Genomic DNA, 14354 nt, shown 5'->3' on the forward strand with positions numbered 1-14354 from the left:
AGATTTCACTTCTATAAACTGGAAAGGGATTATATTTATAAATGAAATATCCCAATAGCATACATCATGTTGACTGAGCATAGAAGTTTGAGGCCTTTAGCTTTTTTCTCCATGGTTGCTTTGTTACTAAAATTCAGGAGAGACCAAATTGTATTTCAAAATGTTCCATCTTTACTATCTCACTTGGAGATTCAAATCCATAAGAGGATGTGCTTCTGATAAATACAATAATGACGAATCCTATCTGAATTCCCAACTGAGTGTATGTCTCTTGAAGAAATTTTTCTCTCTGCCTTGTCAATTTCTCACAAAGTCCAAGCTGTTTATCTGGGGAAACCACCATAATACTTTATCTGACTTAAATTGATGCTTACATGAAGTTTTTATCATAAGGATTGAAACTAGTAGTACAGGGAAGGAATAAAAAGACAGACAAACTTCCCTGCTTAATAGCTACAGAGAGTGCTTGGATCCAAGACCAGCCAGCCACCTGGCAGCAGAAAGAAGCAAGCTGGTTTAACCCCAGGGCTTCCCCTCCCCTTGTTAGTCTAACTGTGAAAACAGGCAAAAGAACAAAATAACCAGCTCCAAATTTCTTATTCCCAGTCTCGTTCCCTACCATGGGACAGAGAGAGATCCTTCAAGGCCACTCCTCCGAGATAAGGTCAAGGTGAATCATGGCCTGATTCCCTGGTTGTCATTCCATTCAAATTTCCCTCAAATTGGCATTTTCCCCTCATACAGTGACAATTAAAGAATAATTATCATAACCAGAGTACAAATTCTAACTCTGCAACCTCATAGAAAGTGCTGGGCAGCTGTCTTTCCCACAGAGCTGAAAGGATGATGACTAACACATAAATTAACCTGCCAGTTGGGTGCTAATATTGCATTGATATCCTGGCTCTTCAAGGACATTTGATTTTCTGATTTAAATGGTATGGCATGATCTATGTCATGCCTCAGAAACAGAATTGGCTTTATAACCATTTTTCTTCATAACCGTCCATCCATCTGGTGTGCATTTGTGGGGAACTGAACAGGAGTTAACCATTTCGTAATGCTCACAAGTCTGCGGGTTGTCTGGGTGGTTTTGCTGATTTGGGCCATGATTTCGTGATCTTGGCTGATCTAGTTCCTGTGATTGGCACACTGACTGGGGGCTAGTCGATCTAGAATGGCCTCACTTTTCTATCTGGCAGCTGTTCTTGGCTCCCAGCTGGGGCAGTGGGGCTAACTGGGCCATGCATGCCTCCTCCTCCAGCAGGCTAGCTCTGGGTTGGTCACAGGAGGTCACAGGTTCCAAGAGCAACAAAAAAGTAAGCCACAATGTGCAAGACTTTCACGAGTCTGTTTCTGATTTTCTAAAACAAGTACAAGGCCAGTTTAGATTCAAAGCATAGAGAGAGATGCTACCTCTTGGGGGAAGAGCTACAAAGCTTCATTGCAAGGTCATGGGCATAAGGAAGGAAAAGGTTTTGACTATTTTTGCAATCTACCACATGCCCTTTGACCATAATTTTGATACTTTTTCTTTCAAGTCAACTGATACAGCATATTCGGAAATCCTTGACCTAAATCTATCCGTTTTTTTTCCTTGACTCCACCAGGTTTCTTCTGGGTCCATTCAAGAAAGTGTGAAAGACCGAGTGATTGACTCAAGATTGCAGCTGTTTATCACTAAGCCAGGACTCTTCACATGCATAGCTACTAATAAGCATGGAGATAAATTCAGCACTGCAAAGGCTGCAGCCACCATCAGCATAGCAGGTAGGATGGATTTTCACAACCGCATTGTTCCAGGAGAGGGGAGAGTTGGCACTATGCCACATCTCATTTGGGGGAAAATCTTTTTTCTTTTATTTCTTACTCCAGTCCCCTTTGGGTGATTTCTTCCTCCTTGAGGACACACCAGAGGTTGATCTAGATAACTGATCTTGGGTGATTTATTGCCTCAAAAACGAAATCCTCCAATACCTGTCCCCATGATGGGTAACAGCTTCTAGAAGTTCATTTCTATTTCTTTTCTCTCCCTCCCTTTCTTCCTCTTTTTTAACCTTCCTCCTTCCTTTCTTCCTTTTCTTCTCTTTTTCCATTTCTTTCCTTTCCTTCCTCTCTCTCTTTCCTCCTCCTCTTTTTTTCTTTCATGGGGCTAATCACACTTTCCAGGGCTCTCAAAGAGTAACTTGGCAGACACTTAACATGGTTGTGCCAATTTCTGCATGGCTCTTTCTTGAGGGCATTTTTACTTATGAGTATTTGATCTACTTTGTGGTCTTTCCCTTTCCTGTTTCAGGAAAGCGATAGCAGGACTTACAGGTGTTTTCAAGGAAAAGAGCTGACATACAGATTTCTAGGATATTTGTGTTGAGTTGTAAAGGTTTATTTTTAAAATGTAAATGCCCCAAAGCCTTCTGAGAACATTTGTGGAATTCCTAGAGATGGAAATAATCCCTGTATCAGGAAATGCCAGGCATGCTATACTCATAATATGTCTACTGCCCAAGGGTCAGCAGAGATGCTTGGCTCACATGTGAGGCAAGCACTGGTAGAACCTGTGCCCAGGGCCAGCTCCCCAGATCCTGCTATGTCTTATTACCATGCCACTTCTTTGATCTTCCATGATGGGGAAATTCCTAGTAATGTTTGTGATTTTAATATGAGATGAATAGAGACCACAGAGAAATACATAGGGAGCACTGGACAAGGCTGGCCTTCTAAAGCATGCCTTTGAAGGAAGGAGAAGATTCTAAAACTAAGGATTCCTTCAACCTGCTTCTCCAGGGATCTATCTACTTATAGTACCTTGAGATATCATATCAATTATTCTAGAATTTCCACTGATGGGAAATCATTTCTCCTAGAGAATGGTGAGAATTCTAAAAGTGAATTCAACTCAATTTAACAAATAATAATAAAACAATTATTGCTTACATAGTACCTTGTTGTTGATAAAAGACTCTTACATGCATTTATTAAATACTAGATTCAGGCCATCATTAGGTAGAATAAAGGATGCAAACTTAAGTAACAAATGAGATCATTAACAATGGAGTCCCTGCCTTCCAGGGACTGTCAATCTAGAAAGGAAGTCAGCCAGCCATATACATTATGGCACAGACTATGTTCTACTGCAGAAGCACAGACGAAGAAAACAGCAAGCTGCTGGCAAGCTTAGAGCATGATGGCGATAGAGAAAACATGATGGTGAGATAGAGAACGGGAAGAAAGGTTTGAAATGTGGGCTCTGGCCAGGTTATGAACAGCCTGAGTAGGTTGAATGTATTCTTCAATCAGTGGGAAGTCATCTAATTATTTTAGAGGAGAGAAGTGATATGGTCAGATATATGCATTATCAAATTAGCAGATGTTGGGTGTAAAAGACTGGGAGGCATGGCATGCAGTCAGGAGGCTATCCCAGGAGTCTAGAAAAGTAATGAAGGTCTGAACGACAAGTGCAGCAACTGGTCCAGAGAGAAGGGGAGAGATTCAGGTGATCTGTCAGGATAGAAACGATAGGACTTGAGAGGTGCCTGGGTGGCTCTGTTGGTTAAGGGTCCAACTTTTGATTTTGGCTCAGGTCATGATCTCAGGGTTATGGGATTCTCTCTCTCCCTCCTCCCCCTGCCCTTCCTCTACCTCTCTGTCTTAAAAAAAAAGGGGGGATAGGATTTGAATGTGCTAGAATGTAGCAGTGTAGTAGATATGAGAGTTTGAGGAAGGTGTCTAGAACAAATAATAACAGATAAAACAAAATAGAAGATTTAAAAAAATTAAAATTTTTAATGCCTTTGAATAACCTGGAATTATTCTAGTCTCACTATCTTATGTTTTATTTGATATCTGATCAGCGACCAATGTTAAATAAGTAAATACCTATTTACAGTATCTATCCATCCTTCCCTCCATCTATTTAGATAATGTGCGTGTGTGTGTGTGTGTGTGTAGAGAGAGAGAAAAACATTTACATATGAATACTCAAATCCAAGAAAATAAACTGATTTAATCTAGTTTAACCTACAGCTCCTCAGGGTGAAAGAGAAAAATTAATGTTGCGAATCTTAAGAGCATTTCATTTTAGGTAATTATTCAGTCCTTTACGTATTAATTCCCTGCCAGGGCATTTCCTCCCCTTCCGCCCCTCTCCCCTAGATGGCAGGGGAAAAGGGACTTGAATACATGCAGTGGTGACCTCTGGAACAAACCCCTACCCCATTCTCTGGTGAAGTCTACAGCTGGAGAACTTGTGATCTCATCTCTTGGCTTTGTTAGGACCCAGAGGATGCCCCTGGCTGGCTCAGCACCTTTGAGGCTCGTCCTGTAACAGCACAGTCCTCTCCATCTGGGTCACATCCTTCATCAAGGCCCTCTCTAGAGTCTACTTTGCAACCTCTGCAACTCAGTCACCCTGTCTCTCCCTATGAAGGCAGGCCTGCTGAATTCCAAGTCGGCTCCTTCCTTATCCCTCATGGGGCCTGAAGTAACTTCTGGATCACTTTCATGTTATGCATAATCCATTTGTTATACAAAATCCAAGAGAGATTCAGACCTATTGACCTATTGACCCAGTTCTGCTGTCTACCCAACCACGTCATGCTACCATTTTTATATTAATGTGGCCATCCCATGTCAGAGTAAGGAACGCCTATAAGGTTCCTTGCGTCTAGAGTTCCAAATAAGAAGAAGAGAAAAGTCCCTTTGCTTTGGCTTTTTCCTTAATTTATACCTCTCCTCTAGGATTTTGGTCCAGAGAAAGGAATCTATAAAATGTATATCTGAATTCTTATTTCCTCTACCTTCCTCCTTTACACAACATACCAAGTGGGAGAGACTCCCCGTCTAGTGCAGCAACCCTCAGAGGGCCTACCATCTTAAGTACAAAGATGAGTGTGAAGTCAGTGCTATGGCAATAAAGAAGGAGAACCTAATATAATGGGTATATCTACATCACACCAAGGCAGATTCATTGCATGGACACGATCTTCAAGACGCTGAAATGACTACAGAGCATGACTGCCACCATATCGTATACAGCAACATCACCCCTTCATCCCTGACCTAGCTGATCTAACTCCATTAATAAATGGAATATACCAACAGTGGAGGCTGTAATACTAAAAAAGTAATGGTATCTTCTGGTGGTAGAAAGAACCTTAAGTTATGGCAAGCAGCATAGAAAGGCATGCCTTTCTATGGAGGGAGAAGTGGTCTTAGGCATCAACTCTTAAAGACCAGAGTGAGGCAATGGTAGCCTGGGGGAAAATAGCAGTAGCACTGGCATGGGGAAAAAGATGGTAGAAGTAATGCAAGAACCGGTATATAGCAGCAGAGAGGACTTGAAATCTCCTGCAGCAGCAAGGTGAATACAGATGAAGAGCAGTGACCTCAGTAAGGGCAATGGTCATGTAGGCTGGAACCAGCAATAACTTGACTTTCGCCAGTGGGCCCAGCAATACATATTTAGCAAGTGTCAGGAGCTGTATGTGAACCAATAAATGTGAATCCTTCTGCACATGGAAAAAATTGTTACTAAGATGAATGAAGAAAGACTCCCTTAAGGAACTAATTCATAAAAAGCTACAGGATCCTTTTGTTTATCCCCTGATCAGTTTTTCCTGTTGGATCTCACAGACTTTGAGGCCTGAAGCTCCCCTACTTTTCCTAAAATTTCCCCAGTAGATCTAATGAGGGTGTCTCATGAGTGCAATGGAATAAGACCTCTGAACCCCATGAGACATCTGCCATTTACTCTTCCTCTCCTTGACCCATTCTTTTCCATTAAATCTGCTAGATGCCTCACAATGTTTCCAGTGCCATCAGTGAGGAAATTGCCTCCCAATGCTGAGGTGCTCCCTGAGGCAATATTCCAGGAAAGTGAGGCCACATTGGTGAAAACAAGATCCATGGAGCCACTTAATTCAGAATCATTTTAAAGAAGCATGGTCTTATGCTCCTGAGACCTCCCAGGGCTTGGATATGGCATCTGCTTTCTCCATTTTAATTTCAGCCCCTCTCTCCTTTGGCCTCTGATGGCCTCAGAAGTCCAGAGTTTTGAGTCAGACATGGGGACTCCTCTTGACATTCTGGCAATGCTTCCTTACCCCAAACTCTCCTTTCTCTCCTTTCAGCCATCCCCATCCTCCCCTAGTGTTCTGTAGTCAACAGCCTCCTTTGTCACATTCTCTGTGTTTCACTTTGAAGCTACTCCATCTGTTTATTTACTCATCCCAGCAGGAAAACTGGAAATGGAAAAATCTGGTCTAGTGCTTAGGATTAGGTCTAATGATATTTCTAGTGTTTGAAGGAAAACAAAAAATAAAGATCAGCCTTCATTTTCCCAAAACTCTTCCATGTGTATGCCCAAATCCTTATGCATTGTTTGAGAAATGTGATATACTTCTTTCTGACTCATTTACATTTGCTGTTAGTCATCAAAAGGAGTCAGGAAAATTTTGGAACCTCTCCTTATGAACCAGGAAGTTGCATTTCCTTCCAGCCACAACCTTGAAAGGTTCAAGTTGCAATTTAAAATCACCAGGATACTGGGTATTTGGCCAGGTGCCTTCTCTTTGTCATTAGAACCCTAGGCTCTGTGACAGAGACCAGCAAGACAGCCCATGATCCCTGTAATGAGCATAATTCTGGAAGAGCCAGATGCCACCAAAATAGGCATCAGTACTAATTGTACCAAACATTTAAAGAAGAATTAACACCAATTCTTCTCATACTCTTCCAAAAATTGAACAGTGGGGGAACACTCCCAAACTCATTTTATGAGGCCAGCATTACCCTGATACCAAAGCCAGATAAGGATATCACAAGAAGAGAAAACTACAGACCACTTTCCCTGATGAATGCAGATGCAAAAATTCTCAACAAAATATTAGCAAGCCAAATTCAACATCATATTAAAAAGAGCACTTATCATGATCAAGTGGGATTGATCCCTGGGATGCAAGGATGGTTCAACATACACAAATAAATAAAGGTGATACAACACATCAATAGAATGAAAGATAAAAATCATATGATCATCTCAATAGATGCCAAAAAGCATTTGAAAAAATGCTATATCCTTTCATGACAAAAATGTTCGGGGCGCCTGGGTGGCTCAGTTGGTTAAGCAACTGCCTTCGGCTCAGGTCATGATCCTGGAGTCCCGGGATCGAGTCCCGCATCGGGCTCCCTGCTCGGCAGGGAGTCTGCTTCTCCCTCTGATCCTCCCCCTCTCATGCTCTCTGTCTCCCATTCTCTCTCTCAGATAAATAAATAAAAAATCTTAAAAAAAAAAAAGTTCAACAAACTGGGTATAGAAAGAACATTCCTCAACACAGTAAAGGCCATATATGACAAACCCACAGCCAACATCATACTCAATGGTGAAAGGCTGAAAACTTTTCCTTTAAGATCAGTAACAAGACAAGGGTGCCCACTCTCACCACTACTCTTCAACATAGTACTGGAAGTCCTAGCCCGAGCAATTGGGCAATAAAAAGAAATAAAAGGCATCCAAACTGAAAAGGAAGAAGTAAAATTGTCTGTTTGCAGATGATATGATCTTATATATAGAAGATCCTAGGGACTCTACAAAAAAACCACTAGAACTAATCAACAAATCCAGTAAAGTTGCAGCATACAAAATCAACATATAGAAATCAGTTGTGTTTTTATACACTAACAACAAAACATCTAAGAAACAAAGAAAATCATCCCATTTATAATAGCATCAAAAACAATAAGATACTGAGGAATAAGTTTCACTGAGAAGGTAAAAGATCTGTATGTTGAAAACTAAAAGATTTTATGAAAAAAAATCGAAGACACAAATAAATGAAAAGATATCCTGTTTCATGGATAAGAACTAATACTGTTAAAATTCCCATATCACTCAAAGCAAGCTACAGATTCAGTGCAATACCTATTAATATTCCCATGGCATTTTTCACAGAAATAGAACAAACAATTCTAAAATTCGTATGGAAGCATAAAAGATTGTGAACAACCAAAGCAATCCTGAGAATGAAGAATAAAGCTGGAGGCATCACACTTCCTAACTTCAAACTATATTACAAAGCTATAGGAATCAAAATAGTATAGAATTATCAAAAAAACAAACTATAGACCAATGGAACTGAATGAAGAGCCTAGAAATAAACTCACATGTATATGGTCAATTAATTTACAGCAAAGGAGCCAAGAATACACAATGGGGAAAGAACAGTCTTTTCAATAAATGGTCCTGGAAAAACTGGATAACCATACAAAAGAATAGAACTGGACTCCTCCTATCTTCCACCATACACAAAAAGCAACTCAAAATTGATTAAAGTCCTAAACATAAGACCTGAAACCATAAAACTCCTAGAAGAAAACATAAGCAATGAGTTTGACATCAGTCTTGGTGATTTTTTTGGATATGACACCAAAAGCACAAGCCACAAAACCAAAAATAAACAAATGGGATTACATCAAACTAAAAAGCTACTGCCCAGCAAAGGAAACCATCCACAAAATGCAAAGGCTTCCTATGAAATGGGAGAAAATATTCTCAAATTGCATACCTGAGAAGGGGCTAATATCCAAAGTACATAAAGAGCTCATATAACTCAAAAGCAAAAAGACAATCCAATTTTAAAAAAAAATGAAGAGAAGATCTGAACAGACATTTTTTTTCTAAGGAAGACATACAGATGGCCAACAGGTACATGAAAAGGTGCTCAACATCACTAATCATCAGAGAAATGCAAATCAAAACCACAATGAGATATTACCTTATAACTGGATGACTATCAAAAAAAAAAAAAAGACAAGAGTTAATAAACGTTGGCAAGGATGTGGAGAAAAGGAAACCCTTGCACACTGTTGGTGGGAATGTAAATTGGTTCAGCCACTGTGGAAAACAGTATGGAGTCCTTATAGAAATGCTATATGATCCAGCAATTCCACTTCAGGATATTTATCCAAAGGAGATGAAAATAGGATATTGAAGAGGTATCTGCACCCTCATGTTTGTTGCAGCATTATTCACAATATATCAAAACAGTAGATACTAGTTACAAGATATGGAAACAACCTAAGTTTCTGTCAACAAACAAATGGATAAAGAAGATGTGATATATACAAAATACCTCACTGTATATCTTACAGCATCTCATATACATATATACATACAATGTGATATTATTCAACAATGATGAAGAAGGAAATCTGGCCATTTGTGACATGGATGAAACTTGAGGCCATTATGGTAAGTGAAATAAATCAGACAAAGACAGATATGTATGATATCACTCATGTGTGGAATCTGAAAAAGTCTAACTCATAGAAACACAGAGGACAGTAGTTACCCCATGCTGCGTGGTGGAGGAAATGGAGAGATGTTGGTCAAAGGGCACAAACTTCCAGTTATAAGATGAGTAAGTTCTGGGAATCTTTGTCCATATGGTAATTATAGTTAATAACACTGTATTATATACTTGAAAGTTGCTATGAGAATAGATCTTAAATGTCCTCACCACAAAAAAGAAATGGTAATTATGAGACATGATGGAGGTGTTAGCTAATGCTAAGCCGGTAATCATTTTGCATTATATAAGTGTATACCTTAAACTTACACAACATTATAATTATATCTCAGTAAAGCTAGCAAAAAAAAAAAAAAAAAGACAAAGGGATGCAGCAGAGGAAAAGTTTGCATTTCCCATTCTCAGTGGCATTAATAGGTCCTTCCTGGAAGACTGAGGTTCAGAGTTCCACCTACTCTTATCCAGTTGGAGAGTACAGGAATGAGTCTATACTCCAACATAAGCCAGTCATTCCACCAACACTCCCACCATCTACAATGCTCCTTCTTTGACCTCAGGATCTGGGGCTTCCGGTCACTAAATTTAACACTCAAATGAATATATGCAGCATAACCAAAAATGGGCGTAGAGAGGGATCTAACGTAGTAGTATTGGAGTTCCCCACCCCTCCAATGGACCACATATTTTAAGCATTGATAGTTCACACTACTACCAAAAAACAACAACAAAAAAAAAACCAGAAGTTTGAATTCTATTTTCACAATCGACATAGCTAATTGAACGTACTGCCCTGTTTCACGGTCTCTCTCATGTCTGATAGTCACACTCCCTCGTCCCTGACATGCTCTTTCCAGTTCTGAGAACACGTGGGGATGCATCAGAAGCACACGACCAGCTTTACCACCCAGTGCTTCAGCCGGGACAGGTAGAGTGCTCTTACCAACAAAACAGACGCTGTCCCTGGCTGTTTCATGGTGGCTTTATCTGGTTTCAAATTGATTAAAGGTGTTTGTTTTTGTTTGAAACGAAAGGGAAAAGAATAAATGAGTAACAGCCAGTAGCCACCCTAAATTGCTATCAACTGTTCTGCAGTGAAGCCGAAGAGGGAAGCATTCTTTTTTACAATCAGGCAGCTTTCCCATATTAAAGTTACTGTGTGTTTTAGAAGACAGCCAGAGTTTTACTGGCTTTTCCAGATAATTGTAAAGATACTACACGTATCGAGGACGGTTGGCAATTTTTGGAATCTTAAAAAAATCTAGTTTTGAGATCAAAGCACTTGTTTATAATTGCAACGTTCTTGGACCCTTCCCTGGCTCCCCACCCTCCCTCCAGAAGAAAACGCAACTGGAAGAATTTCTGTCAGAAACACATGGAAGCCCTCTGATTCTCTTACTATTCTGGACACATCCAGGCACCCTTAAATGAGTCTCATTTTTCTTTCCCTACTCATCCTTGAAATAGAAGCCTATCTAAGCTTATTATCTCCTCCCAAATACTATGGCTGGGTTCTCTTTGGCATTGGCACATCTTCATGGTATTGAACCCTCTTTTTACACCTTAAATTGAGATATATAACCTTGGCCTCCGGGTATTTCAACAGGTTTCTCTGCTCAGCTGCTATGAGAACCTGCCTTTACCCCTCCAAATTATAGACCATTTTCTCTAGAAGAATCTCCCGATGCCTCCTTTCATCTTTTCTATCTGCACAGTGGCAGAATGGTCTTGTAGCTTGGGTCCTGTAGGTGCTTTATATAGGTTGGTTTCTCATCTGTAGGCTTGTTTTCATGCTACAAAGTGCCTTGGTGGCTAGTGGAGGGGAATCTGGAGCTTTGACACTACCTGGGCTGATGATGCCAGTGATGGACCCAGGTTGAAACGAACACAGTTCCTGCAGACTCTCAGTTTTCTCTTAACTTTACCTCCTCCAAATCTGCCTGTTAATGCAGTGTCTGGCCTCCTAACCAGAGAGAACTTTCCAGAAACTTAAGAAGTAGCGATATCAAAGCTATCTCTTGCAAATCTGAAGATTTAAATGTACTAACTTTTTTTTCTTTTCCCCTTTAATGTGATTTCCTGTGGGAACTTCCTCTCCTGTTAACAGAATGGAGGTAAGATAGCACTGTGACATCAATGCTTTGTTGTGGTGGTTTTTGTTTGACCTGCCCTTTATTGCTATTTGCTGAGTACTGTAATCTTTCAAAAACTTTCTAATTTCTAATCCTTTTCATACTCTTACAAGATGATAATGAAGATAGGTCACATCTATTGAATACTTACTGTGCTAAGAGCTTTACTTGCATTATTTAAATTTATCCTCAGGACATCCATATGAAAGAGGTACTATTATTATCTCTATTGTACAGAAAAGAAACTAAGAGAGTTTTCTTTGAAATGGAGAGTTCCAGTGACTTACACAAAGGGTAAGTGATAGGCTTGGAAATTGAACCCAGAACTGACTACCCAATTTTCCCTCATAACTTTATCTTGTAGATAAGAAAGTGTTACATTGTAATGTAACATTTTGCAATGTACAGTATTTTATTTTCAGTAAAAATGACTTTCATAAAAAACCTATGAAGTGTCACAACTGTTTTTACTTAATTTTACAAGCAATGAAACTGAGATTCAGAATGATTAACTAGGTAATAATAGTAATAATGACAATAGCAGCTAAGTTTGTGGTACATTTATGATCACCATTTTTCTCACTTTTACATTTCAGTGACTTTATGGGGCAAGACCTATTATCATCCCTATTTTTTAATATGAGGAACCTGATGCACTAGGAGTTGCCCAGACCACACAGCTTGCAAACTATCAAACCTCAATCTGAGCTCAGGTAGACAGACTCAAAAACTCAGATTTGATAACTACTGCACTAACCCAGATAGCACAGTAACTGAGCGGGACCTAGAACTCCAACCACTGAGTCTAATTCCATGGAATAAAGTAATTCATTGCATAAGAAAATTTGGTTAATTCTTAATATTGTGCCAATTCATGCAGCTTTGATGCATTCATTCACTTACCACAGTTCTTTTTTTTTTTTTAAGAGTTTATTTATTTGAGAGAGAGAGTGAGAGATTGAGAGCACAAGCAGTGGGGAGGGGGAGAGGGAGAAGGACACTACCGCTGAGCAGGGAGCTTGATGCGGGACAGGATCCCAGGACTCTGGGATCATGACCTGAGCCGAAGGCAGACGCTTAACTGACTGAGCCACCCAGGCATCCCCACTTATCACAGTTCCAAGAGAGAGTCCTGTCCTCAAGGACTCTACAGTGAAACTGAGTATCTACCGAACAGATATACAACCTAAATGTGGTAAAAGTTAAATTAAAATGTAGGCCGCCAAGAAAAGAGATGCCATCTTTCCCTCACATGCCATTCAGCACTCCTGTCCTTCCAATGCATTTTTAAACCACTCACTCTATTTCTGGCACTATACTGGAAAGCAGAAAAGCTGTTTTAACTTGTATGTATTCACTGCCCCCAAGTAATTTACATTTTACTAGGTGCACATGTACACACACAACATAATAATGGAAGCATGGACAAAGTCCAAGGACTCAAGGACAGAAACAGATCACTCAAATGCAAGTAAATGCAAATTTCTGGCACTATATTGGAAAGCAGAAAAGTTGTGTTTTGTTTTTTTTTAAGATTTTATTTATTTATTTGACAGAGAGAGAGAGAAAGCACAAGTAGGCAGAGAGGCAGGCAGAGGGAGAGGGAAAAGCAGGCTCTCCACTGAGCAGGGAGCCCGATGTGGGGCTCGATCCCAGGACTCTGGGATCATGACCCGAGCTGAAGGCAGCCACTCAACCGACTGAGCCACCCAGGCATCCCAGCAGAAAAGTTGTTTTAACTTGTATGTATTCACTGCCCCTAAGTAATTTACATTTTACTAGGTGCACATATACACACACAACGTAATAATGGAAGCATGGACAAAGTCCAAGGACTCAAGGTCAGAAACAGATCACTCGAATGCAAGTAAATGCAAATGAGAAATCAAAAACCCATTAGTAGTCAGTAAACTAAAAAAAACCCACACAGTTTTTCACTTGTGATAACACAAGCACTCTCAAACCGCTGGTAGAGACGAAACTGCTATAACCTCTCTTAAATAGCATTTGGCAGTTTTTATTAGGAGCCTTAGGATCATTGTATCTACTGATTGGCTAAATCCAGTTTTAATAATCTATGTTAAGGAAATAATAAGTGTATGAACAACAAAATTGAAAACAACACCATATTTATTAACGAAATTTATGAGCAATGTCAATATCTACCAATAAGGGAAATTGGTGTGATTAAAAACCATGCTTTTGAAAAATATAATAGCACAGACAAATGTTCAATTATATTAATTATCATTAATTATATTATTAATAATGCTTATAATCATGCTAAATAAAAATGCAGGATACAAAAGTACATTGACAGAATAATTCTAAATATACTGTATATATAACTATATAGTATGTATATACACTATAGTATATATAACCTTGTATGTATTATACTCATGTATATACTGATTATAACTGATATATGTACAAATATATACAATATATACAGTGTTTATGTATTTGGCTGATATAATTTTCAAATTTTTTAAAATTAAAAATGTTTTCTTCTTTACATCATCATTTTTTACATCTTTATTTTACACAAAAACTAGGTACTGATTTTAGTCAGAAGAACTACAAGAGGTGTTTTTCAGAGGCAACCATGTCCTTGAGGACACTGGGTTTGGCATTTCAGATAAATGACAATCTATGTCTGAGAGCAGGGGTTGGAAACCCTTTTTCTATAAAGGGCCAGATATTAAATATATTTGGCTTTTCATATACAGGCTCCACTGCAGCTGCTCAGCTCTGCTATTACACCCAAAAGCAGCCACAGACAATTCATAAATGGCTGAACGTGGCTCCGTTCCACTAAAGCATTATTACTATGGACACCGAAGCTTGAATTTCATATAATTTTCACTTCTTCTGATTTTTTTCAACCACTTAAAAATGTAAACACCATTCTTAGCTC

The 14354-nt window shown here is 39.3% G+C and overlaps 1 protein-coding gene across 3 annotated transcripts in view; it reads left to right on the forward strand.

Moving 5' to 3' along the window:
* The window catches only part of MUSK (muscle associated receptor tyrosine kinase), a 91044-nt gene that overhangs the window by 52865 nt on the left and 23825 nt on the right, over positions 1-14354 (forward strand). For all 3 annotated transcript variants that reach the window (XM_064578931.1, XM_054509342.2, XM_054509343.2), the window contains 2 exons: positions 1611-1770; positions 11410-11416. In XM_064578931.1, coding sequence (XP_064435001.1) covers positions 1611-1770; positions 11410-11416 — 167 coding nt within the window. The remainder of the gene's footprint in view (positions 1-1610; positions 1771-11409; positions 11417-14354) is intronic.

The sequence above is a fragment of the Mirounga angustirostris genome, unplaced genomic scaffold (assembly GCF_029215605.1).
Source record: "Mirounga angustirostris isolate CCGP_5_RB_7025 unplaced genomic scaffold, mMirAng1.0.hap1 SCAF_15, whole genome shotgun sequence".
NCBI classification, from domain to species: domain Eukaryota; kingdom Metazoa; phylum Chordata; class Mammalia; order Carnivora; family Phocidae; genus Mirounga; species Mirounga angustirostris.